We start from the raw sequence: 27,671 nt of genomic DNA, 5'->3' as shown, positions 1-27,671 counted from the left end.
AACTTATAAAATTATTCGACTAAGAAAATGAAAAGTATTAAGTGCCATTCAGTCAAGCTCGCACCTTCCCAATAAAATATCTATTTTATAAAAAACGAAATATGTATGAAAAAAAAAAAAAAAATAACATATTAAAGGTTCGAACCTCCTCTGCTCTAACATTACTTGCGTCGCCCTTAGCACCCGCGCCACTGCTTTGCTCGAGCAGTCAGTTGCTAAAATAGAATAGCTTAATAAGAGAGCGTCATCAGACAAAACTACAGTAACGGCTAGAAAGTCCAGAAATCAATCGAAATTCTAAGAATGTGAGAAAAGGCGCGCTTCTGTCTGTACGCATAGAATAGACGATGAGTGTGTGCACAAGCATAGGAAAATCGCGCTGATCTGCTGTTAGCTTGAAGCCGGTATCCAATGTATGGATATAAATATATAATAAAAATCAAAATTGTATAAATTATATATGTATGTAATTTGAATGCAATAGCTATCGATGATTTTCCAATTTTAATGGCATCATGCCGTGTTTTTTGCTGGGCACTAGACTTGAAAATTTCACTATATACTCTGGTTGACAGCGTTTGGGCTGTGAATGAGTCTTCTGCAATCGGTATCGCCCGACTGCAACGTTCTTACTTGTTAAGATCTACTATCCTACTCGTAGCGGAGATAAATCCAACAGATCAAAAACCATGAAAGTTGGTCCAGCAGATCTCGAGTTATAAGTGGAGGAGAACTTTTACACAACTCTCTTTTATATACACTGCGCGTCATCAGGTTAGCGCCCCCCTTTACACTCAACCTCAAAGCTAAATAAAATCTAAACCAGCAGAGCTCCATCTTTGAAATTTTTTTACATTATACTCCATTTATTTCTCTTTAAAATACAAAAAGAATGGCTACTGTAACAATAAGAATTATTTTTTAATAATTTTTTTTGTAAAATGTACAAAAAACATGTAACAAAAATTTGGTCATCAGATTAGCGCCCCCTGCGCTAAATTCAATTTATTTAAGTTAATTACCAAAAATAACACCTGTATTTTAAGCTATTGTTATTTTTAAGTAATATTAGTAGTGCGTAGTGCCGTTTTTTGTTTGAAATTACTTAAAAAATTCGATTAGGAATGGAATTATAAAGTTGTTCAATATTATTCAAGGATATGGTTGATTAAGCGTGTTCAGTACCTTCGATTAACTCTGTCTTTGTACTATAATGCTTTCCGGACTCATATACTTTCCTGACCAACCATCCCCAGACGTTTCCAATGATATTAAGGTCGAGTGAGTATGGTGGCCACTCCATGAGATCAATTTTTTGGCCCTGAATCCAGGACTTCAGAGATCGGGCGGTCTGAATTGAGGCATTATCATGCTGGAAAATCTAATGCCGGTTTTCAGACAGGTTATAGAAATGCGGAACAGCAGTTTTAAACACGATATTATGGTCTTATGCGTTCATGCGCGATGTCAAAAATTGAAGCTTGCAAGTGCTGTAGTAAGATATTGATACCTACACAAATGCCACACCACCCCCCCGCCGCAGCGGCTTGGAAACCGTTCCAAATAATGTTCTTCTATGAGTAGGTCATGGATATAATAATTATATCCATCAGTTCCTTCCAAATTCAATTTTTCTCATCAGAAAAGACAACATGCTGCCATTGGGTAGACCACGTCATATTCGCCCGGCCAAAATTAATGCGTATTTCTTTTCTCAGCATATCGACTGGTGTCTTTTTTTTTTACATTCTGTTTCTTTAAGTAATTAACTTTCTTAATTGCTCTTTAGACCGTTGATAAGCTCGTCCTAACACTGATTTTAACCCTAATCTTGGTGGTCGATTCGTGGGAATTCAAAGCTTCTCGAACTAATGCTCTTCTATTTCCTTCTGAAATCACTTGATTATTGCCGCTTATATAGTTTTTTCCATAGTTTTCCCTATTTGTAAGAAAATTGCCACTTAGTTTTCTGTTTTTTCCTGATTTTTCAGCAATTTTATGGTTGCATAGTCTAGATTCAAAGTATGCCTCAATCTTTGATTTTCAACCAAAGATAAAACTGTTTCTTTACCCATACTATAAATATATTGAATACTTTGAGCTTCACAAAAAATTTGGTGAGTGTAATTGCCAAAATAAGCAAGATAATTACAATTGCATTTGGGGGCGCTAATCTGATGACGCAAAATAAGTGCACACATTTTTTGCGAAAATTGAGCAGAATAGAAAATAAAACATAACGGGTTTTCACTCGCGCTTTTTTTTGGTATGAGAGACATCTCATATGATGATAATGAAATAAAAAAAAAACCAAGAAGCTGTGTGCAATAGGCAAAGAGAAAAACGTAAAAGAAAATGAGTGTAAGGGGGGGCGCTAACCTGATGACGCGAAGTGTATATAGATATGGATTAGTAGTATTTTATGGATATACCCACATTTATAAACATGATTAACGATTCATATATTATTGAATGTACTTATATATATATGTAGGTATGCATGTTCATACATAGTACATCTGTGTGACAGTCCGTAAGACCGACCAAATGCAAATGCTGGGCTGCTTTAAAATTGCTACAGGCAGCAAGAGCTTCGCACACTGTCATACAAATGCTCATGTACTAAATAATACTAAATAATCATTGAAACGCTTAAAGTTTGTTTGCATGAGCGTGGCAAACGCTAGTAAGATTTCGGTATGCTCTTCACTCAAAAGGAAAGAGCTGGGATCGTCGCGAACAAATTTCAGTTTTTATGCGCTGCTGCGCTTGATGATTTGAGAGACCATAGATAGAGAGAGAGAGAGAGAGAGAGAGAGATAGAGTGTGAGAGAGAGTAGGACAAAAAACACAGAGCGCATACATCGGGACCATTTCGTTTGCGTGGTTGTAGCGCACTGATTTCGCTGTGCTTTCTTTCATTACCCTAGCCAGCAAATACCAAGCCAAGCGAATACGAAGTTGTCGGTAGCTATGAGACAGATTTTTCGGTGTTGAAAAAGTTTGTTCTACATGTCTAGTCTATGTGTTGTTTGGTTAGTGCTTATATACATTGTATAAAATTTCGATTTCTGGTAAAATTTACCCCTATATTCACCAACCCTTATGTTTGTAAAAGACGTATATCAAATACTAGAGACTGCTTTGGCAAATGTATGCATATCTATATTATAATCATAATCTTAAAATTTCATGAAGATGGTCCATCGACAAGAAAGTTTATTAAACAATTAAATTTTCATAGTAAGCCCACACTGCAGCCAATGCGTATTTATGCATGCGTGCGTATGCCTGTGTGTGTATGCGTATGTGTGTGCATGTGCGAATATTTATTGAAATATCAGTTGCTCGAAAGGTTCCGAGGATCTCGTAGTCGAGCAGTCTCGACTAGAACTTTCTTACTTCTTACATCCAATATTGTACTAGATGCTATTTTTTGCACTACTGCAAACTTAGACAACTTGTCCATGCATGTCAGGAAGTAGTTCGAATCCGTAGAGTAGATGTCAACGTGCAAAAGTTCCCCGGCATAAGTTGCCAAACAAAATGGTAGTTCGTTTAGAGGGTGCTCAAGAATTATTTTGTTGGCGTAGCAGTTGACTGATCTGGTAACGGATTCTATAGTATTTGAATAAGATCCCTCGCTATGAATTGCTGCCATGTCCGAACTTTTGTCTTCTTCAGTATAGTTTAAATATTGGCGAGATAATGCATCTGCAACTTGATTGTCTTTTCCGCGCTTATTTCTCAATGAACGATTTCCATCTTTGGATTTTGGAATTCGGATTTCGATCGGATAGGTCAGGGACCTTAACGTTAATAGCGTTTTAATAGCCCAAACAATTGCCAGCAATTCTCTCTCGTTGGTGGCATAATGCTCTTCTTTTTGAAGAGTTCTTGAAATCATTGTGACGGGACGACCATATAGAGACAAGACTGCACCCAACGCATTTGAAGAAGCCTCGGTTGTAAGCTCAAAAGTCTTACGAACATTTGGATACGCGAGCACAACCACTTCTGAGATCAAAATTTGCTTTAGTTTACTAAACGCTTCTCATTGAATCTCATCTAATGTAATTACTATCTTTTTGGACTGTTACCCTGGGATACTACCATTTTCGCCTCGAAGATTACTAGTCAATGGTTTTGCAATTTTTAAGTAATCCCTTATAAATCGCCTATAGTAAACTGACAATCTCAAGGAGGTTCGCAAAGATTTTAGCGTACATGGTTCCGGAAAGACTTTGATTGCTTCAACTGTAAAGTAGTAATTTTATAGCTGGGATAGACTCAGTCTGCCCAGGGTATACTCACAAGAAATTTTTACTAGAATTGTGTGACACCAGGGGGGATGCTTAGTAATATGACCGGGAATAGGGAAAGAGGGGGGAGAAATTCAACATGGGGAAGGCCACTCACGTGCACCTCTTGCTTTGCAATCCAACCTTACACTCGCCGTCGCCTCGCCGCCGTCCGATCCTTTGTTAGCTTCACGCATCCGCCTCAGTCGCTTCTCTTAATGAAATTATTCCCTTTTGTTTTCTGCTGCCAAGTTGTTTTACTTTTTACTTTTTCGATTTACTTAATCTAACCGCACTTAAAGAAAATCACTCGCACAATTTAGCTTTTACTCTTCTTCGCCATCTGACGGCTTCCGCTGCTTGAGCCCGACTCTTCGTCATCCGACGACCTTTGCCGCTTAACCCCGACTAACTCTCGCTTTTTTCTCTCGTTCGCCCAAAGCGCTCGGCGTCAGCGACGCAACTCTCCGCTCAAACTCTCCACGCGAGGTTGTGTCGCCGATCGCCGATAAATCATCAGCGCTTTGGGCGGCCTTTTCAAACACAAATTTAAATGCAAACTAATACTACTTAATTTACTAAATTCAACATAAGAATCTTATTCTATACCAAAAATTCTAATTTAATACTTCATTTTTTCCCTCGCTCATTAATTCAACAAAACTAAAAACTGTTTCATATAACTTCTTGACAATCATCGTGAGGCGGTGATCGGCGAGCCTGACCCCCCCCCCTTTACTTAATAAGGAGACGACCACGGCTCCTGTGGCCGCCACGCAATTACTCCCACGCAGCCAGAATCCCGAATCTAGTGCGACTGTGTCGGCGATCCCTGATGAAACTCCTTTTCCTCCAATTGACTCGCAGATTGGCCTTCATCAGTCGGTGGAAGACCTCCTTTCGATCCGCCGCATGTTGCTGTGCCTTTGCGACGCCGATCATAACGATGTCGTTCCGATATGTGAAAGCTTGCTGCTCCATATCCGGTGTTATGAACATGTCCAGCGCTCTCCATAACGTAGCGTTCGCTGAAGGTAACTCGAATAGCGTCATTCGCCGTTGGCATACTCCTTTTCTTGGCACCGCGAATGCTGTACATTCCCCGTTGTCCGCCGCCATGGGGATCTGGTAGCATCCGCTTTTCAAGTCCAGGATAGATATATATGGCGCACGTTGTAACCTCTCGAGGATGTGGTTGATCCTTGGAACGGGGTAGTCGTCCGGGATCGAGTGGGCATTTAGCTGTCGGTAGTCCGCACATACGCGCCAATCTCCAATCATCTTCTTTACTAATACGAAGGGCGCGCTTCGCGAACTCCGCGATGGCTCGATAGCCCCAGCTCGGATCCACTCGTCTACCTGTTCATCAATCACTCCTTTCATGGCCGGATTCTTGGGATAATGCCTTCGTTTATCATCCCGCATCCCTATACCATGCTCGGTTACACTCGACACTGCTTCCAGTCCCCCAAGAAACGCCAACTTCGCCCCCAGAAGCTCCTTCCGCTTGTCCTCCAGATCCTCCGGCCACCCTGTGTCGCCGGGGGAAGATTCCGCATTCTCTTCGTCCTCTTCGCGACCTCCTGGCCCTTGCGGTGGCGGACCACCTTGACTTTCACCATCGACATCCGCTCCCAGTGCTTCTCGCGCCTCCCGCGTCGCTGAGCTACTCTGAAGCTTGCCCACCATCTCCAATTCCTTCGCTCTTGCTGTTAGCGGGGAGCCCTTTTGCTCGCCCCGCACCTCCGCTGAACGTCCCACGTCATCTAGGAAAATATCCGATTTCCTCCGCTTTCCGTTGTCTACTAGGCTCTGCGGCGACGGGCCACTCCGAACTTCGCCCACCATCTCCAATTCCTTCAACTTAGTTTCCTCGCTCCTCGGGCCCTTCCTCCAAATCCTTCGTTCTCGCTAGCTGAGGGCACTCTTTGAGTTCTTCCTTCAGCGTATTGCGACATCTCTTGATCGACCGGGCGGGCGACTCGCCATCATTCGACGTGCCCTGCTCATCGACCGGCAATCCTCCGCCCGCTGTAGCCGCGACCTTCTTTCGCGTCGGGGACCAACACGGCGCCTCGGGGCCTCTCTTCCATTCCTGTCCACGAGTTTTCGGTCGAGCAAGCGATTCCGGATCTCCAGACCAATCGCTCTCTATCGACACCCACTGCCCGCGTATCAGGGACGTCTTCCCGTTCACCTCCTCTTGCATCCTCATCGTCCTCCCCTCCTCGCATGTCCTCGCTGTCCAGGTGGCGCCACCCCGCTCTTGTGGAGGGTGCCCCAGTCTGCTTCCCGCGTTGCTCTAATTGCAACGTCCCTCTGTGCTCCTGTCTCGTCGTCCGCAGCGTTGGCAGCAGATCACTCGCGCATCGCGTTGCCGCTGGCGACGTCGCTACATGATCCGCGGCCTGCCCTTCAAGCCAGGAGTCCTGTGCCTCTGTGCCGAACGGGTTGCCATGCCTGCCCTCCACCGGCCTCGACCAGGCAGTCTTCGCCGCAATCCTCTCTTCCCGCTCTCTCCGCTGCCCTTGCACCTTTTCGTATTCCGCCGCCATCTGCGTACGCTGCGTCAGGGTGGTGAAGTCGTGAAGCCTTACGTATAGCCGGTAGTCTGGAGCAGCGTTCTCGTAAGCTCGGTACAGCTCCTGTGCCGCGCTGTATTTCGCCCGACGCATCAACAGCCTGAGTTCAATCAGGTAGTCCCTGAAACTCTCTCCCTCTCTTTGATGACGTGGCCTTATATAGTCTTCTAAGCGTTCGAAGTACTGGAGGGGGGAGGAAAAAGTCCAAGAATTGTCGTCTGAAATCTGTCCACGACGAGTCCCTCAGTCCGCTGGTCAAGAACCATTTATCCGCCTTGTCTACGAATACCACACTGATCGCTCGTGGTATCCGATCCAACTCGATGCCGTCAATAATCGCTCGCTCCTCCAACATCTCCACGAAACCCAACGGATCTGATCGGCCGTCATACTCCATACCCCATTTCCGTACTTGCTCAGCGATGACCCACGGTGGGTACCTCTCCGGCGCTACCGAGGGTGCGTGCAACCGATGACTAGCCTTCGGTGCCGCGCCACCCAAAGCGAAATTGTGGCATTCTCCTCCCTCCATCTTCGTATCCAAGTAACTTCTCTGGTTCCGCTCCGTTCCGCTTAATCTACCCTTATTCACCAAATCTAATTTATCATACCCTTTTCCTTCATTTTCCTGATCTCTCTATTTTCCTTTTGTCTTTACCCTTTTCCTCGTACCCCTCTCCTTACATTTTTTTTTTCTTTATCTTATTCTATTTCTCTTTATTTTACTTTTCTTTATTTCATCTTAATTTATTTGTCTTTATATACTTTCTCGCATTTGATCTTATTCTATTTTTTTTTTTTTTTTTTTTAAATTAGTTCCTTTTCTTTTCTCTTTTAATTTTTTTTTTTTGCGTTCTTATTTTATTTGCTTTTTGTTTTCTTCTTCTTAATTTTTTTTTTAGTTTCTTTTCTTCTCTTTGTGACTTATCTTATACAATTTTACTTACATTTACCATCTTATTTCATTTCATTTCCTCTTACCTTCTTAATCTAATCTTTGTTCACTTATTCTAGCTTTATTTTGTTTTCTTTATTTCCTCTTAAACTGTTTCGCTATTCTCTTTTGTTTCTCTTTACTTTGTCTTAATCTATTTAATTTTCTTTCATTTTCTTTATTCCATCTTAACTTATCTCTTTCCCTTTTCGATTCTCTTTATTTCCCTCTTAATTAATTTCTCTTTGTTCGCCCTTAACCCATTTCATTCCTTTTCGCTCTCTCTATTCGCTTTTATTTTATTTTTCTTTGTTCGCTCTTAACCCATTTAATTCTTTTTCGCTCTTTTTATTCGCTCTTAATTTTATTTTCCGTTAGTTTAACTTACTTTATTTCATCCTCATTACCTTACTTTTACTTTTCTTGATTAATGTTCTTTCGTTACCTTCGTTTAATTCTTTTCGTTACCTGACTCCATCTTCATTTTCTACTTGCTCTCTTCATTTTACTCTTGCTTAATCTTGCCTCGTTCTCTTTGCTTTGCCTACCCGCTTCAGGAATTCATACTACTTCACCCTGCTTTACTCCGATTTGCTCCGCCTTGTTTATTCGTTATATATCTTTTTTTTTTCTTTTTTATACCCTGAACCCATTTTCAATGGGAAATCAGGGTATAATGGTTTTGTTGAAATGTATGTAACAGGGAGAAGGAGGCGTGGCAGACCCCACAAAGTATATATATTCTTGATCAGGGTGACGAGCTGAGTTGATTTGGCCCTGTCCGTCTGTCTGTCCGTCTGTCCGTCTATCCGTCTGTCCGTCTGTCCGTCTGTCCGTATGTATGAACGCGTCGATTTCAGAAGATATAAGAGCTAGAGACTTCAAATTTTTTTTAAAATGTCCGTAATTACAGCGCGCATATCAAGTTTATCATTAAAAATCGATAACTCATCCCGATCTTTTTTTATCGATAAAAAACCTTATCGAAACCCAGTTATAAAATTATATCTTCTACACCTTTATTGCTAGAGTCTCCAAATTTTTAATGTATGCTTATATGCAATTTATACAATTTCGGTTTTTGTTAAAATTTACCCCCCACCTCTAAATTCACCCCCTCACCCTCACTTTTGTAAAAAGCGTATTTCAAATACTAGAGACTTGTGCTTTGGCAAGTACATGCATATTCATGTTATAATCATAATCTAAAAGTTTCATGAAGATCGTACGTCCATAAAAAAAGTTATTAAACAATTAAGTTCTCATAGTAAGCGCACACTGCAGCCCATGCGTGTTTATGCGTGGTTGCTTGTATGTGTATGTGTGTGTATGTATGCGTTTGTGTCTGTATGCGTGTGTGTGTGTATGTGTGTCTATATGCGTGTGTGTGTGTATGTTTACCTGTGTGTGCGTACGTGCGTGTGTGTGTGTGTGTGTGCGTGTTTCTTGTGTAAGCTGAAAGTCGCGAAAAAGTATTGAAATATCTATTGCTCCAAGGGTTCAGGGGATCTCGTAGTCGAGCAGTCTCGACTAGAGCTTTCTTACTTGTTTATTTATTTTTTTATATTTTTTTATTTTATTTTATATTATTTTATATTATTTTATATTAGTTTATTTTATTTTATTTTATTTTATTTTATTTAATTTAATTTAATTTAATTTAATTTAATTTTATTTTATTTTATTATATTTTATTTTATTTTATTTTATTTTCTTTGCTTTTCTTTTCTTTTCTTTTCTTTTCTTTTCTTTTCTTTTCTTTTCTTTTCTTTTCGTATCTTTTCTTTTCCTTTCTTTTCTTTTCTTTTCTTTTCTTTTCTTTTCTTTTCTTTTCTTTTTTTGCAATTTTTAAGTAATCCCTTATAAATCGCCTATAGTAAACTGACAATCTCAAGGAGGTTCGCAAAGATTTTAGCGTACATGGTTCCGGAAAGACTTTGATTGCTTCAACTGTAAAGTATTAATTTTATAGCTGGGATAGACTCAGTCTGCCCAGGGTATACTCACAAGAAATTTTTACTAGAATTGTGTAACACCAGGGGGGAGGGGGATGCTTAGTAATATGACCGGGAATAGGGAAAAAGGGGGGAGAAATTCAACATGGGGAAGGCCACTCACGTGCACCTCTTGCTTTGCAATCCAACCTTACACTCGCCGTCGCCTCGCCGCCGTCCGATCCTTTGTTAGCTTCACGCATCCGCCTCAGTCGCTTCTCTTAATGAAATTATTCCCTTTTGTTTTCTGCTGCCAAGTTGTTTTACTTTTTACTTTTTCGATTTACTTAATCTAACCGCACTTAAAGAAAATCACTCGCACAATTTAGCTTTTACTCTTCTTCGCCATCTGACGGCTTCCGCTGCTTGAGCCCGACTCTTCGTCATCCGACGACCTTTGCCGCTTAACCTCGACTAACTCTCGCTTTTTTCTCTCGTTCGCCCAAAGCGCTCGGCGTCGGCGACGCAACTCTCCGCTCAAACTCTCCACGCGAGGTTGTGTCGCCGATCGCCGATAAATCATCAGCGCTTTGGGCGGCCTTTTCAAACACAAATTTAAATGCAAACTAATAATACTTAATTTACTAAATTAACCTCTAATTACTACGTCTAGATCTTAACAAACTAAACTTAAAAGAAAATCTATGGCTCTAATTCAACATAAGAATCTTATTCTATACCAAAAATTCCAATTTAATACTTCATTTTTTCCCTCGCTCATTGATTCAACTAAACCAAAAACTGTTTCATATAACTACTTGACAATCATCGTGAGGCGGTGATCGGCGAGCCTCCTCACACCGCGCCTCCCGCGTCGCTGAGCTACTCTGAAGCTTGCCCACCATCTCCAATTCCTTCGCTCTTGCTGTTAGCCCCGCACCTCCGCTGAACGTCCCACGTCATCTAGGAAAATATCCGATTTCCTCCGCTTTCCGTTGTCTACTAGGCTCTGCGGCGACGGGCCACTCCGAACTTCGCCCACCATCTCCAATTCCTTCAACTTAGTTTCCTCGCTCCTCGGGCCCTTCCTCCAAATCCTTCGTTCTCGCTAGCTGAGGGCACTCTTTGAGTTCTTCCTTCAGCGTATTGCGACATCTCTTGATCGACCGGGCGGGCGACTCGCCATCATTCGACGTGCCCTGCTCATCGACCGGCAATCCTCCGCCCGCTGTAGCCGCGACCTTCTTTCGCGTCGGGGACCAACACGGCGCCTCGGGGCCTCTCTTCCATTCCTGTCCACGAGTTTTCGGTCGAGCAAGCGATTCCGGATCTCCAGACCAATCGCTCTCTATCGACACCCACTGCCCGCGTATCAGGGACGTCTTCCCGTTCACCTCCTCTTGCATCCTCATCGTCCTCCCCTCCTCGCATGTCCTCGCTGTCCAGGTGGCGCCACCCCGCTCTTGTGGAGGGTGCCCCAGTCTGCTTCCCGCGTTGCTCTAATTGCAACGTCCCTCTGTGCTCCTGTCTCGTCGTCCGCAGCGTTGGCAGCAGATCACTCGCGCATCGCGTTGCCGCTGGCGACGTCGCTACATGATCCGCGGCCTGCCCTTCAAGCCAGGAGTCCTGTGCCTCTGTGCCGAACGGGTTGCCATGCCTGCCCTCCACCGGCCTCGACCAGGCAGTCTTCGCCGCAATCCTCTCTTCCCGCTCTCTCCGCTGCCCTTGCACCTTTTCGTATTCCGCCGCCATCTGCGTACGCTGCGTCAGGGTGGTGAAGTCGTGAAACCTTACGTATAGCCGGTAGTCTGGAGCAGCGTTCTCGTAAGCTCGGTACAGCTCCTGTGCCGCGCTGTATTTCGCCCGACGCATCAACAGCCTGAGTTCAATCAGGTAGTCCCTGAAACTCTCTCCCTCTCTTTGATGACGTGGCCTTATATAGTCTTCTAAGCGTTCGAAGTACTGAGGGGGGAGGAAAAAGTCCAAGAATTCTCGTCTGAAATCTGTCCACGACGAGTCCCTCAGTCCGCTGGTCAAGAACCATTTATCCGCCTTGTCTACGAATACCACACTGATCGCTCGTGGTATCCGATCCAACTCGATGCCGTCAATAATCGCTCGCTCCTCCAACATCTCCACGAAACCCAACGGATCTGATCGGCCGTCATACTCCATACCCCATTTCCGTACTTGCTCAGCGATGACCCACGGCGGGTACCTCTCCGGCGCTACCGAGGGTGCGTGCAACCGATGACTCGCCTTCGGTGCCGCGCCACCCAAGGCGAAATTGTGGCATTCTCCTCCCTCCATCTTCGTATCCAAATAACCTCTCCGGTTCCGCTCCGTTCCGCTTAATCTACCCTTATCCACCCAATCAAATTTATCATACCCTTTTCCTTCATTTTCCTGATCTCTCTATTTTCCTTTTGTCTTTATCTTGTTCTATTTCTCTTTATTTTACTTTTCTTTATTTCATCTTAATCTATTTGTCTTTATATACTTTCTCGCATTTAATCTTATTCTATTTTTTTTTTTTTTTTTTAATTAGTTCCTTTTCTTTTCTCTTTTAATTTTTTTTTGGTGTCTTATTTTATTTGCTTTTTGTTTTCTTCTTCTTAATTTTTTTTTTAGTTTCTTTTCTTCTCTTTGTGACTTATCTTATACAATTTTACTTACATTTACCATCTTATTTCATTTCATTTCCTCTTACCTTCTTAATCTAATCTTTGTTCACTTATTCTAGCTTTATTTTGTTTTCTTTATTTCCTCTTAAACTGTTTCGCTATTCTCTTTTGTTTCTCTTTACTTTGTCTTAATCTATTTAATTTTCTTTCATTTTCTTTATTCCATCTTAACTTATCTCTTTCCTTTTCGATTCTCTTTATTTCCCTCTTAATTAATTTCTCTTTGTTCGCCCTTAACCCATTTCATTCCTTTTCGCTCTCTCTATTCGCTTTTATTTTATTTTTCTTTGTTCGCTCTTAACCCATTTAATTCTTTTTCGCTCTCTTTATTCGCTCTTAATTTTATTTTCCGTTAGTTTAACTTACTTTATTTCATCCTCATTACCTTACTTTTACTTTTCTTGATTAATGTTCTTTCGTTACCTTCGTTTAATTCTCTTCGTTACCTGACTCCATCTTCATTTTCTACTTGCTCTCTTCATTTTACTCTTGCTTAATCTTGCCTCGTTCTCTTTGCTTTGCCTACCCGCTTCAGGAATTCATACTACTTCACCCTGCTTTACTCCGATTTGCTCCGCCTTGTTTATTCGTTATATATCTTTTTTTTTCTTTTTTTATTTTTTTTTTATATTATTTTATTTTATTTTATATTATTTTATATTAGTTTATTTTATTTTATTTTATTTTATTTTATTTTATTTTATTTAATTTAATTTTATTTTATTTTATTTTATTTTATTTTATTTTATTTTATTTTATTTTATTTTATTTTATTTTCTTTGCTTTTCTTTTCTTTTCTTTTCTTTTCTTTTCTTTTCTTTTCTTTTCTTTTCTTTTCTTATCTTTTCTTTTCTTTTCCTTTCTTTTCTTTTCTTTTCTTTTCTTTTCTTTTCTTTTCTTTTCTTTTCTTTTCTTTTCTTTTCTTTTCTTTTTTTGCAATTTTTAAGTAATCCCTTATAAATCGCCTATAGTAAACTGACAATCTCAAGGAGGTTCGCAAAGATTTTAGCGTACATGGTTCCGGAAAGACTTTGATTGCTTCAACTGTAAAGTAGTAATTTTATAGCTGGAATAGACTCAGTCTGCCCAGGGTATACTCACAAGAAATTTTTACTAGAATTGTGTAACACCAGGGGGGGGGGATGTTTAGTAATATGACCGTGAATAGGGAAAGAGGGGGGAGAAATTCAACATGGGGAAGGCCACTCACGTGCACCTCTTGCTTTGCAATCCAACCTTACACTCGCCGTCGCCTCGCCGCCGTCCGATCCTTTGTTAGCTTCACGCATCCGCCTCAGTCGCTTCTCTTAATGAAATTATTCCCTTTTGTTTTCTGCTGCCAAGTTGTTTTACTTTTTACTTTTTCGATTTACTTAATCTAACCTCACTTAAAGAAAATCACTCGCACAATTTAGCTTTTACTCTTCTTCGCCATCTGACGGCTTCCGCTGCTTGAGCCCGACTCTTCGTCATCCGACGACCTTTGCCGCTTAACCCCGATTAACTCTCGCTTTTTTCTCTCGTTCGCCCAAAGCGCTCGGCGTCGGCGACGCAACTGTCCGCTCAAACTCTCCACGCGAGGTTGTGTCGCCGATCGCCGATAAATCATCAGCACTTTGGGCGGCCTTTTCAAACACAAATTTAAATGCAAACTAATACTACTTAATTTACTAAATTCAACATAAGAATCTTATTCTATACCAAAAATTCCAATTTAATACTTCATTTTTTCCCTCGCTCATTAATTCAACTAAACTAAAAACTGTTTCATATAACTTCTTGACAATCATCGTGAGGCGGTGATCGGCGAGTACATTCCCCGTTGTCCGCCGCCATGGGGATCTGGTAGCATCCGCTTTTCAAGTCCAGGATAGATATATATGGCGCACGTCGTAACCTCTCGAGGATGTGGTTGATCCTTGGAACGGGGTAGTCGTCCGGGATCGAGTGGGCATTTAGCTGTCGGTAGTCCGCACATACGCGCCAATCTCCAATCATCTTCTTTACTAATACGAAGGGCGCGCTTCGCGAACTCCGCGATGGCTCGATAGCCCCAGCTCGGATCCACTCGTCTACCTGTTCATCAATCACTCCTTTCATGGCCGGATTCTTGGGATAATGCCTTCGTTTATCATCCCGCATCCCTATACCATGCTCGGTTACACTCGACACTGCTTCCAGTCCCCCAAGAAACGCCAACTTCGACCCCAGAAGCTCCTTCCGCTTGTCCTCCAGATCCTCCGGCCACCCTGTGTCGCCGGGAGAAGATTCCGCATTCTCTTCGTCCTCTTCGCGACCTCCTGGCCCTTGCGGTGGCGGCACCACCTTGACTTTCACCATCGACATCCGCTCCCAGTGCTTCTCGCACCTCCCACGTCGCTGAGCTACTCTGAAGCTTGCCCACCATCTCCAATTCCTTCGCTCTTGCTGTTAGCGGGGAGCCCTTTTGCTCGCCCCGCACCTCCGCTGAACGTCCCACATCATCTAGGAAAATATCCGATTTCCTCCGCTTTCCGTTGTCTACTAGGCTCTGCGGCGACGGGCCACTCCGAACTTCGCCCACCATCTCCAATTCCTTCAACTTAGTTTCCTCGCTCCTCGGGCCCTTCCTCCAGATCCTTCGTTCTCGCTAGCTGAGGGCACTCTTTAAGTTCTTCCTCCAGCGTATTGCGACATCTCTTGATCGACCGGGCGGGCGACTCGCCATCATTCGACGTGCCCTGCTCATCGACCGGCAATCCTCCGCCCGCTGTAGCCGCGACCTTCTTTCGCGTCGGGGACCAACACGGCGCCTCGGGGCCTCTCTTCCATTCCTGTCCACGAGTTTTCGGTCGAGCAAGCGATTCCGGATCTCCAAAAAAAAGTCCAAGAATTCTCGTCTGAAATCTGTCCACGACGAGTCCCTCAGTCCGCTGGTCAAGAACCATTTATCCGCCTTGTCTACGAATACCACACTGATCGCTCGTGGTATCCGATCCAACTCGATGCCGTAAATAATCGCTCGCTCCTCCAACATCTCCACGAAACCCAACGGATCTGATCGGCCGTCATACTCCATACCCCATTTCCGTACTTGCTCAGCGATGACCCACGGCGGGTACCTCTCCGGCGCTACCGAGGGTGCGTGCAACCGATGACTAGCCTTCGGTGCCGCGCCACCCAAAGCGAAATTGTGGCATTCTCCTCCCTCCATCTTCGTATCCAAGTAACTTCTCTGGTTCCGCTCCGTTCCGCTTAATCTACCCTTATTCACCAAATCTAATTTATCATACCATTTTCCTTCATTTTCCTGATCTCTCTATTTTCCTTTTGTCTTTACCCTTTTCCTCGTACCCCTCTCCTTCCATTTTTTTTCTTTATCTTATTCTATTTCTCTTTATTTTATTTTTCTTTATTTCATCTTAATTTATTTGTCTTTATATACTTTCTCGCATTTGATCTTATTCTATTTTTTTTTTTTTTTTTTTTTTTTTTTTTAAATTAGTTCCTTTTCTTTTCTCTTTTAATTTTTTTTTGCGTTCTTATTTTATTTGCTTTTTGTTTTCTTCTTCTTAATTTTTTTTTTTTTAGTTTCTTTTCTTCTCTTTGTGACATATCTTATACAATTTTGCTTACATTTACCATCTTATTTCATTTCATTTCCTCTTACCTTCTTAATCTAATCTTTGTTCACTTATTCTAGCTTTATTTTGTTTTCTTTATTTCCTCTTAAACTGTTTCGCTATTCTCTTTTGTTTCTCTTTACTTTGTCTTAATCTATTTAATTTTCTTTCATTTTCTTTATTCCATCTTAACTTATCTCTTTCCTTTTCGATTCTCTTTATTTCCCTCTTAATTAATTTCTCTTTGTTCGCCCTTAACCCATTTCATTCCTTTTCGCTCTCTCTATTCGCTTTTATTTTATTTTTCTTTGTTCGCTCTTAACCCATTTAATTCTTTTTCGCTCTCTTTATTCGCTCTTAATTTTATTTTCCGTTAGTTTAACTTACTTTATTTCATCCTCATTACCTTACTTTTACTTTTCTTGATTAATGTTCTTTCGTTACCTTCGTTTAATTCTCTTCGTTACCTGACTCCATCTTCATTTTCTACTTGCTCTCTTCATTTTACTCTTGCTTAATCTTGCCTCGTTCTCTTTGCTTTGCCTACCCGCTTCAGGAATTCATACTACTTCACCCTGCTTTACTCCGATTTGCTCCGCCTTGTTTATTCGTTATATATCTTTTTTTTTTATTTTTTTATTTATTTTTTTTTTATTATTTTATTTTATTTTATATTATTTTATATTAGTTTATTTTATTTTATTTTATTTTTCTTTTCTTTCCTTTCTTTTCTTTTTTTTTTCTTTTCTTTTCTTTTCTTTTCTTTTCTTTTCTTTTCTTTTCTTTTCTTTTCTTTTTTTTTTTTTTTTTTTTTCTTTTCTTTTCTTTCTTTTCTTTTCTTTTTTTTCTTTTCTTTTCTTTTCTTTTCTTTTCTTTTCTTTTTTTTTTTTTTTTTCTTTTTTGCAATTTTTAAGTAATCCCTTATAAATCGCCTATAGTAAACTGACAATCTCAAGGAGGTTCGCAAAGATTTTAGCGTACATGGTTCCGGAAAGACTTTGATTGCTTCAACTGTAAAGTAGTAATTTTATAGCTGGAATAGACTCAGTCTGCCCAGGGTATACTCACAAGAAATTTTTACTAGAATTGTGTGACACCGGGGGTGGGGGGGATTTAGTTTAGTAATATGACCGTGAATAGGGAAAGAGGGGGAGAAATTCAACATGGGGAAGGCCACTCACGTGCACCTCTTGCTTTGCAATCCAACCTTACACTCGCCGTCGCCTCGCCGCCGTCCGATCCTTTGTTAGCTTCACGCATCCGCCTCAGTCGCTTCTCTTAATGAAATTATTCCCTTTTGTTTTCTGCTGCCAAGTTGTTTTACTTTTTACTTTTTCGATTTACTTAATCTAACCTCACTTAAAGAAAATCACTCGCACAATTTAGCTTCTACTCTTCTTCGCCATCTGACGGCTTCCGCTGCTTGAGCCCGACTCTTCGTCATCCGACGACCTTTGCCGCTTAACCCCGACTAACTCTCGCTTTTTTCTCTCGTTCGCCCAAAGCGCTCGGCGTCGGCGACGCAACTGTCCGCTCAAACTCTCCACGCGAGGTTGTGTCGCCGATCGCCGATAAATCATCAGCGCTTTGGGCGGCCTTTTCAAACACAAATTTAAATGCAAACTAATACTACTTAATTTACTAAATTCAACATAAGAATCTTATTCTATACCAAAAATTCCAATTTAATACTTCATTTTTTCCCTCGCTCATTAATTCAACTAAACTAAAAACTGTTTCATATAACTTCTTGACAATCATCGTGAGGCGGTGATCGGCGAGCCTCCTCACACCCCCCTCCCCATTACTTAATAAGGAGACGACCACGGCTCCTGTGGCCGCCTCGCAATTACTCCCACGCAGCCAGAATCCCGAATCTAGTGCGACTGTGTCGGCGATCCCTGATGAAACTCCTTTTCCTCCAATTGACTCGCAGATTGGCCTTCATCAGTCGGTGGAAGACCTCCTTTCGATCCGCCGCATGTTGCTGTGCCTTTGCGACGCCGATCATAACGATGTCGTTCCGATATGTGAAAGCTTGCTGCTCCATATCCGGTGTTATGAACATGTCCAGCGCTCTCCATAACGTAGCGTTCGCTGAAGGTAACTCGAATAGCGTCATTCATCGTTGGCATACTCCTTTTCTTGGCACCGCGAATGCTGTACATTCCCCGTTGTCCGCCGCCATGGGGATCTGGTAGCATCCGCTTTTCAAGTCCAGGATAGATATATATGGCGCACGTCGTAACCTCTCGAGGATGTGGTTGATCCTTGGAACGGGGTAGTCGTCCGGGATCGAGTGGGCATTTAGGTGTCGGTAGTCCGCACATACGCGCCAATCTCCAATCTTCTTCTTTACTAATACGAAGGGCGCGCTTCGCGAACTCCGCGATGGCTCGATAGCCCCAGCTCGGATCCACTCGTCTACCTGTTCATCAATCACTCCTTTCATGGCCGGATTCTTGGGATAATGCCTTCGTTTATCATCCCGCATCCCTATACCATGCTCGGTTACACTCGACACTGCTTCCAGTCCCCCAAGAAACGCCAACTTCGACCCCAGAAGCTCCTTCCGCTTGTCCTCCAGATCCTCCGGCCACCCTGTGTCGCCGGGAGAAGATTCCGCATTCTCTTCGTCCTCTTCGCGACCTCCTGGCCCTTGCGGTGGCGGACCACCTTGACTTTCACCATCGACATCCGCTCCCAGTGCTTCTCGCACCTCCCACGTCGCTGAGCTACTCTGAAGCTTGCCTACCATCTCCAATTCCTTCGCTCTTGCTGTTAGCGGGGAGCCCTTTTGCTCGCCCCGCACCTCCGCTGAACGTCCCACGTCATCTAGGAAAATATCCCATTTCCTCCGCTTTCCGTTGTCTACTAGGCTCTGCGGCGACGGGCCACTCCGATCTTCGCCCACCATCTCCAATTCCTTCAACTTAGTTTCCTCGCTCCTCGGGCCCTTCCTCCAGATCCTTCGTTCTCGCTAGCTGAGGGCACTCTTTAAGTTCTTCCTTCAGCGTATTGCGACATCTCTTGATCGACCGGGCGGGCGACTCGCCATCATTCGACGTGCCCTGCTCATCGACCGGCAATCCTCCGCCCGCTGTAGCCGCGACCTTCTTTCGCGTCGGGGACCAACACGGCGCCTCGGGGCCTCTCTTCCATTCCTGTCCACGAGTTTTCGGTCGAGCAAGCGATTCCGGATCTCCAGACCAATCGCTCTCTATCGACACCCACTGCCCGCGTATCAGGGACGTCTTCCCGTTCACCTCCTTTTGCATCCTCATCGTCCTCCCCTCCTCGCTTGTCCTCGCTGTCCAGGTGGCGCCACCCCGCTCTTGTGGAGGGTGCCCCAGTCTGCTTCCCGCGTTGCTCTAATTGCAACGTCCCTCTGTGCTCCTGTCTCGTCGTCCGCAGCGTTGGCAGCAGATCACTCGCGCGTCGCGTTGCCGCTGGCGACGTCGCTACATGATCCGCGGCCTGCCCTTCAAGCCAGGAGTCCTGTGCCTCTGTGCCGAACGGGTTGCCTTGCCTGCCCTCCACCGGCCTCGACCAGGCAGTCTTCGCCGCAATCCTCTCTTCCCGCTCTCTCCGCTGCCCTTGCACCTTTTCGTATTCCGCCGCCATCTGCGTACGCTACGTCAGGGTGGTGAAGTCGTGAAGCCTTACGTATAGCCGGTAGTCTGGAGCAGCGTTCTCGTAAGCTCGGTACAGCTCCTGTGCCGCGCTGTATTTCGCCCGACGCATCAACAGCCTGAGTTCAATCAGGTAGTCCCTGAAACTCTCTCCCTCTCTTTGATGGCGTGGTCTTATATAGTCTTCTAAGCGTTCGAAGTACTGGGGGGGGGAAAAAGTCCAAGAATTCTCGTCTGAAATCTGTCCACGACGAGTCCCTCAGTCCGCTGGTCAAGAACCATTTATCCGCCTTGTCTACGAATACCACACTGATCGCTCGTGGTATCCGATCCATCTCGATGCCGTAAAAAATCGCTCGCTCCTCCAACATCTCCACGAAACCCAACGGATCTGATCGGCCGTCATACTCCATACCCCATTTCCGTACTTGCTCAGCGATGACCCACGGCGGGTACCTCTCCGGCGCTACCGAGGGTGCGTGCAACCGATGACTAGCCTTCGGTGCCGCGCCACCCAAAGCGAAATTGTGGCATTCTCCTCCCTCCATCTTCGTATCCAAGTAACTTCTCTGGTTCCGCTCCGTTCCGCTTAATCTACCCTTATTCACCAAATCTAATTTATCATACCCTTTTCCTTCATTTTCCTGATCTCTCTATTTTCCTTTTGTCTTTACCCTATTCCTCGTACCCCTCTCCTTCCATTTTTTTCTTTATCTTATTCTATTTCTCTTTATTTTATTTTTCTTTATTTCATCTTAATTTATTTGTCTTTATATACTTTCTCGCATTTGATCTTATTCTATTTTTTTTTTGTTTTTTTTTTTTAAATTAGTTCATTTTCTTTTCTCTTTTAATTTTTTTTTTTTTGCGTTCCTATTTTATTTGCTTTTTGTTTTCTTCTTCTTAATTTTTTTTTTTTAGTTTCTTTTCTTCTCTTTGTGACATATCTTATACAATTTTGCTTACATTTACCATCTTATTTCATTTCATTTCCTCTTACCTTCTTAATCTAATCTTTGTTCACTTATTCTAGCTTTATTTTGTTTTCTTTATTTCCTCTTAAACTGTTTCGCTATTCTCTTTTGTTTCTCTTTACTTTGTCTTAATCTATTTAATTTTCTTTCATTTTCTTTATTCCATCTTAACTTATCTCTTTCCTTTTCGATTCTCTTTATTTCCCTCTTAATTAATTTCTCTTTGTTCGCCCTTAACCCATTTCATTCCTTTTCGCTCTCTCTATTCGCTTTTATTTTATTTTTCTTTGTTCGCTCTTAACCCATTTAATTCTTTTTTACTCTCTTTATTCGCTCTTAATTTTATTTTCCGTTAGTTTAACTTACTTTATTTCATCCTCATTACCTTACTTTTACTTTTCTTGATTAATGTTCTTTCGTTACCTTCGTTTAATTCTCTTCGTTACCTGACTCCATCTTCATTTTCTACTTGCTCTCTTCATTTTACTCTTGCTTAATCTTGCCTCGTTCTCTTTGCTTTGCCTACCCGCTTCAGGAATTCATACTACTTCACCCTGCTTTACTCCGATTTGCTCCGCCTTGTTTATTCGTTATATATCATTTTATTTTTTTATTTTTTTATTTTATTTTTTTATATTTATTTATTTATTTATTTAAATTATTTTTTATTTTATATTATTTTATATTATTTTATATTATTTTATATTAGTTTATTTTATTTTATTTTATTTTATTTTATTTTATTTTATTTTATTTTCTTTTCTTTTCTTTTCTTTTTCTTTTCTTTTCTTTCTTTTCTTTCTTTTCTTTTCTTTTCTTTTCTTTTCTTTTCTTTTCTTTCTTTTCTTTTTTCTTTTCTTTTCTTTTTTTTTTCTTTTCTTTTCTTTTTTTTTTTTTTTTTTTTTGCAATTTTTAAGTAATCCCTTATAAATCGCCTATAGTAAACTGACAATCTCAAGGAGGTTCGCAAAGATTTTAGCGTACATGGTTCCGGAAAGACTTTGATTGCTTCAACTGTAAAGTATTAATTTTATAGCTGGGATAGACTCAGTCTGCCCAGGGTATACTCAGAATTTTACTAGAATTGTGTGACACCAGAATAGGAAAAGAGGGGGAGAAATTCAACATGGGGAAGGCCACTCACGTGCACCTCTTGCTTTGCAATCCAACCTTACACTCGCCGTCGCCTCGCCGCCGTCCGATCCTTTGTTAGCTTCACGCATCCGCCTCAGTCGCTTCTCTTAATGAAATTATTCCCTTTTGTTTTCTGCTGCCACGTTGTTTTACTTTTTACTTTTTCGATTTACTTAATCTAACCTCACTTAAAGAAAATCACTCGCACAATTTAGCTTTTACTCTTCTTCGCCATCTGACGGCTTCCGCTGCTTGAGCCCGACTCTTCGTCATCCGACGACCTTTGCCGCTTAACCCCGACTAACTCTCGCTTTTTTCTCTCGTTCGCCCAAAGCGCTCGGCGTCGGCGACGCAACTCTCCGCTCAAACTCTCCACGCGAGGTTGTGTCGCCGATCGCCGATAAATCATCAGCGCTTTGGGCGGCCTTTTCAAACACAAATTTAAATGCAAACTAATACTATTTAATTTACTAAATTCAACATAAGAATCTTATTCTATACCAAAAATTCCAATTTAATACTTCATTTTTTCCCTCGCTCATTAATTCAACTAAACTAAAAACTGTTTCATATAACTTCTTGACAATCATCGTGAGGCGGTGATCGGCGAGCCTCCTCACACCACCCCCCCTCCCCCCCCTCCCCTTTACTTAATAAGGAGACGACCACGGCTCCTGTGGCCGCCTCGCAATTACTCCCACGCAGCCAGAATCCCGAATCTAGTGCGACTGTGTCGGCGATCCCTGATGAAACTCCTTTTCCTCCAATTGACTCGCAGATTGGCCTTCATCAGTCGGTGGAAGACCTCCTTTCGATCCGCCGCATGTTGCTGTGCCTTTGCGACGCCGATCATAACGATGTCGTTCTGATATGTGAAAGCTTGCTGCTCCATATCCGGTGTTATGAACATGTCCAGCGCTCTCCATAACGTAGCGTTCGCTGAAGGTAACTCGAATAGCGTCATTCATCGTTGGCATACTCCTTTTCTTGGCACCGCGAATGCTGTACATTCCCCCGTTGTCCGCCGCCATGGGGATCTGGTAGCATCCGCTTTTCAAGTCCAGGATAGATATATATGGCGCACGTCGTAACCTCTCGAGGATGTGGTTGATCCTTGGAACGGGGTAGTCGTCCGGGATCGAGTGGGCATTTAGCTGTCGGTAGTCCGCACATACGCGCCAATCTCCAATCTTCTTCTTTACTAATACGAAGGGCGCGCTTCGCGAACTCCGCGATGGCTCGATAGCCCCAGCTCGGATCCACTCGTCTACCTGTTCATCAATCACTCCTTTCATGGCCGGATTCTTGGGATAATGCCTTCGTTTATCATCCCGCATCCCTATACCATGCTCGGTTACACTCGACACTGCTTCCAGTCCCCCAAGAAACGCCAACTTCGCCCCCAGAAGCTCCTTCCGCTTGTCCTCCAGATCCTCCGGCCACCCTGTGTCGCCGGGAGAAGATTCCGCATTCTCTTCGTCCTCTTCGCGACCTCCTGGACCTTGCGGTGGCGGACCACCTTGACGCACCTCCCACGTCGCTGAGCTACTCTGAAGCTTGCCCACCATCTCCAATTCCTTCGCTCTTGCTGTTAGCGGGGAGCCCTTTTGCTCGCCCCGCACCTCCGCTGAACGTCCCACGTCATCTAGGAAAATATCCGATTTCCTCCGCTTTCCGTTGTCTACTAGGCTCTGCGGCGACGGGCCACTCCGATCTTCGCCCACCATCTCCAATTCCTTCAACTTAGTTTCCTCGCTCCTCGGGCCCTTCCTCCAGATCCTTCGTTCTCGCTAGCTGAGGGCACTCTTTAAGTTCTTCCTTCAGCGTATTGCGACATCTCTTGATCGACCGGGCGGGCGACTCGCCATCATTCGACGTGCCCTGCTCATCGACCGGCAATCCTCCGCCCGCTGTAGCCGCGACCTTCTTTCGCGTCGGGGACCAACACGGCGCCTCGGGGCCTCTCTTCCATTCCTGTCCACGAGTTTTCGGTCGAGCAAGCGATTCCGGATCTCCAGACCAATCGCTCTCTATCACACACTGCGCGCGTATCAGGGACGTCTTCCCGTTCACCTCCTTTTGCATCCTCATCGTCCTCCCTTCCTCGCTTGTCCTCGCTGTCCAGGTGGCGCCACCCCGCTCTTGTGGAGGGTGCCCCAGTCTGCTTCCCGCGTTGCTCTAATTGCAACGTCCCTCTGTGCTCCTGTCTCGTCGTCCGCAGCGTTGGCAGCAGATCACTCGCGCGTCGCGTTGCCGCTGGCGACGTCGCTACATGATCCGCGGCCTGCCCTTCAAGCCAGGAGTCCTGTGCCTCTGTGCCGAACGGGTTGCCTTGCCTGCCCTCCACCGGCCTCGACCAGGCAGTCTTCGCCGCAATCCTCTCTTCCCGCTCTCTCCGCTGCCCTTGCACCTTTTCGTATTCCGCCGCCATTTGCGTACGCTACGTCAGGGTGGTGAAGTCGTGAAAGCCTTACGTATAGCCGGTAGTCTGGAGCAGCGTTCTCGTAAGCTCGGTACAGCTCCTGTGCCGCGCTGTATTTCGCCCGACGCATCAACAGCCTGAGTTCAATCAGGTAGTCCCTGAAACTCTCTCCCTCTCTTTGATGGCGTGGTCTTATATAGTCTTCTAAGCGTTCGAAGTACTGGGGGGGGGAGGAAAAAGTCCAAGAATTCTCGTCTGAAATCTGTCCACGACGAGTCCCTCAGTCCGCTGGTCAAGAACCATTTATCCGCCTTGTCTACGAATACCACACTGATCGTACTTTCCGTACTTGCTCAGCGATGACCCACGACGGGTACCTCTCCGGCGCTACCGAGGGTGCGTGCAACCGATGACTAGCCTTCGGTGCCGCGCCACCCAAAGCGAAATTGTGGCATTCTCCTCCCTCCATCTTCGTATCCAAGTAACTTCTCTGGTTCCGCTCCGTTCCGCTTAATCTACCCTTATTCACCAAATCTAATTTATCATACCCTTTTCCTTCATTTTCCTGATCTCTCTATTTTCCTTTTGTCTTTACCCTATTCCTCGTACCCCTCTCCTTCCATTTTTTTTCCTTATCTTATTCTATTTCTCTTTATTTTATTTTTCTTTATTTCATCTTAATTTATTTGTCTTTATATACTTTCTCGCATTTGATCTTATTCTATTTTTTTTTTTTTTTTTTTTTAAAAAGTTCCTTTTCTTTTCTCTTTTAATTTTTTTTTTTGCGTTCTTATTTTATTTGCTTTTTGTTTTCTTCTTCTTAATTTTTATTTTTTTTGTTTCTTTTCTTCTCTTTGTGACATATCTTATATAATTTTGCTTACATTTACCATCTTATTTCATTTCATTTCCTCTTACCTTCTTAATCTAATCTTTGTTCACTTATTCTAGCTTTATTTTGTTTTCTTTATTTCCTCTTAAACTGTTTCGCTATTCTCTTTTGTTTCTCTTTACTTTGTCTTAATCTATTTAATTTTCTTTCATTTTCTTTATTCCATCTTAACTTATCTCTTTCCTTTTCGATTCTCTTTATTTCCCTCTTAATTAATTTCTCTTTGTTCGCTTTTAACCCATTTCATTCCTTTTCGCTCTCTCTATTCGCTTTTATTTTACTTTTCTTTGTTCGCTCTTAACCCATTTAATTCTTTTTCGCTCTCTTTATTCGCTCTTAATTTTATTTTCCGTTAGTTTAACTTACTTTATTTCATCCTCATTACCTTACTTTTACTTTTCTTGATTAATGTTCTTTCGTTACCTTCGTTTAATTCTCTTCGTTACCTGACTCCATCTTCATTTTCTACTTGCTCTCTTCATTTTACTCTTGCATAATCTTGCCTCGTTCTCTTTGCTTTGCCTACCCGCTTCAGGAATTCATACTACTTCACCCTGCTTTACTCCGATTTGCTCCGCCTTGTTTATTCGTTATATATCTTTTTTTTTTTTTTTTATTTTTTTTATATTATTTTATTTTATTTTATATTATTTTATATTAGTTTATTTTATTTTATTTTATTTTATTTTATTTTATTTTAATTTTATTTTTATTTTATTTTATTTTATTTTATTTTATTTTTATTTTATTTTATTTTATTTTATTTTATTTTTATTTTATTTTATTTTATTTTATTTTATTTTATTTTTATTTTATTTTATTTTATTTTATTTTATTTTATTTTATTTTATTTTATTTTATTTTATTTTATTTTCTTTGCTTTTCTTTTCTTTTCTTTTCTTTCTTTTCTTTTCTTTTTCTTTTCTTTTCTTTTCTTTTCTTTTCTTTTCTTTCTTTTCTTTTCTTTTTTCTTTTCTTTTTCTTTTCTTTTTCTTTTCTTTTCTTTTCTTTTCTTTTCTTTTCTTTTCTTTTCTTTTCTTTTCTTTTCTTTTCTTTTCTTTTTTCTTTTCTTTTCTTTTCTTTTCTTTTCTTTTCTTTTCTTTTCTTTTCTTTTCTTTTCTTTTCTTTTCTTTTCTTTTCTTTTCTTTTCTTTTCCTTTCTTTTCTTTTCTTTTCTTTTCTTTTCTTTTCTTTTCTTTTTTTTTTTCTTTTCTTTTTTCTTTTTTTTTCTTTTCTTTTTTTGCAATTTTTAAGTAATCCCTTATAAATCGCCTATAGTAAACTGACAATCTCAAGGAGGTTCGCAAAGATTTTAGCGTACATGGTTCCGGAAAGACTTTGATTGCTTCAACTGTAAAGTATTAATTTTATAGCTGGGATAGACTCAGTCTGCCCAGGGTATACTCAGAATTTTACTAGAATTGTGTGACACCAGAATAGGAAAAGAGGGGGGAGAAATTCAACATGGGGAAGGCCACTCACGTGCACCTCTTGCTTTGCAATCCAACCTTACACTCGCCGTCGCCTCGCCGCCGCCCGATCCTTTGTTAGCTTCACGCATCTCTCTCCGCTCAAACTCTCCACGCGAGGTTGTGTCGCCGATCGCCGATAAATTATCAGCGCTTTGGGCGGCCTTTTCAAACACAAATTTACTAAATTCAACATAAGAATCTTATTCTATACCAAAAATTCCAATTTAATACTTCATTTTTTCCCTCGCTGATTAATTCAACAAAACTAAAAACTGTTTCATATAACTTCTTGACAATCATCGTGAGGCGGTGATCGGCGAGCCTCCTCACAACACCCCCCCTCCCCCTCCCCTCTACTTAATAAGGAGACGACCAGGCTCCCGTGACCGCCACGCAATTACTCCCACGCAGCCAGAATCCCGAATCTAGTGCGACTGTGTCGGCGATCCCTGATGAAACTCCTTTTCCTCCAATTGTTTCGCAGATTGGCCTTCATCAGTCGGTGGAAGACCTCCTTTCGATCCGCCGCATGTTGCTGTGCCTTTGCGACGCCGATCATAACGATGTCGTTCCGATATGTGAAAGCTTGCTGCTCCATATCCGGTGTTATGAACATGTCCAGCGCTCTCCATAACGTAGCGTTCGCTGAAGGTAACTCGAATATGCCGTTGGCATACTCCTTTTCTTGGCACCGCGAATGCTGTACATTCCCCGTTGTCCGCCGCCATGGGGATCTGGTAGCATCCGCTTTTCAAGTCCAGGATAGATATATATGGCGCACGTCGTAACCTCTCGAGGATGTGGTTGATCCTTGGAACGGGGTAGTCGTCCGGGATCGAGTGGGCATTTAGGTGTCGGTAGTCCGCACATACGCGCCAATCTCCAATCTTCTTCTTTACTAATACGAAGGGCGCGCTTCGCGAACTCCGCGATGGCTCGATAGCCCCAGCTCAGATCCACTCGTCTACCTGTTCATCAATCACTCATTTCATGGCCGGATTCTTGGGATAATGCCTTCGTTTATCATCCCGCATCCCTATACCATGCTCGGTTACACTCGACACTGCTTCCAGTCCCCCAAGAAACGCCAACTTCGCCCCCAGAAGCTC

General features: G+C 42.6%; 1 protein-coding gene and 2 long non-coding RNA genes across 4 annotated transcripts; all 3 read right to left on the bottom strand.

The window, feature by feature from the left end:
• Positions 1–12,423: 12,423 nt before the first annotated feature.
• Positions 12,424–14,731, bottom strand: LOC116804646. The gene is made up of 2 exons (XR_006357999.1): positions 14,443–14,731; positions 12,424–12,938 (listed from the first exon to the last, which is right to left on the bottom strand). It is a non-coding gene; the product is annotated as an uncharacterized LOC116804646 (long non-coding RNA).
• A 1,309-nt stretch (positions 14,732–16,040) lies between these two features.
• LOC122757829 lies at positions 16,041–23,535 on the bottom strand. Of its 2 annotated transcripts, XM_044011399.1 has the most exons (3): positions 23,307–23,535; positions 18,397–18,756; positions 16,041–16,561 (listed from the first exon to the last, which is right to left on the bottom strand). In XM_044011399.1, exons 1-3 carry the CDS (start codon positions 23,502–23,504, stop codon positions 16,517–16,519), a joined length of 603 nt encoding a protein of 200 aa, XP_043867334.1. In that variant the 5' UTR covers positions 23,505–23,535; the 3' UTR covers positions 16,041–16,516. The 2 variants fall into 2 exon arrangements, with proteins under 2 accessions (XP_043867334.1, XP_043867333.1); XM_044011398.1 differs by lacking the exon at positions 16,041–16,561 and having other exon boundaries at positions 18,155–18,756.
• On the bottom strand, positions 20,626–23,283 carry LOC122757830. The gene is made up of 2 exons (XR_006358003.1): positions 22,980–23,283; positions 20,626–21,146 (listed from the first exon to the last, which is right to left on the bottom strand). It is a non-coding gene; the product is annotated as an uncharacterized LOC122757830 (long non-coding RNA).
• Positions 23,536–27,671: the final 4,136 nt, after the last annotated feature.

This window comes from Drosophila mojavensis, unplaced genomic scaffold, assembly GCF_018153725.1.
Source record: "Drosophila mojavensis isolate 15081-1352.22 unplaced genomic scaffold, ASM1815372v1 contig_94, whole genome shotgun sequence".
Classification (NCBI taxonomy): domain Eukaryota; kingdom Metazoa; phylum Arthropoda; class Insecta; order Diptera; family Drosophilidae; genus Drosophila; species Drosophila mojavensis.
The sequence above is the reverse complement of the archived record's forward strand: the minus strand, read 5'-3'. Positions and strand labels throughout refer to the sequence as shown.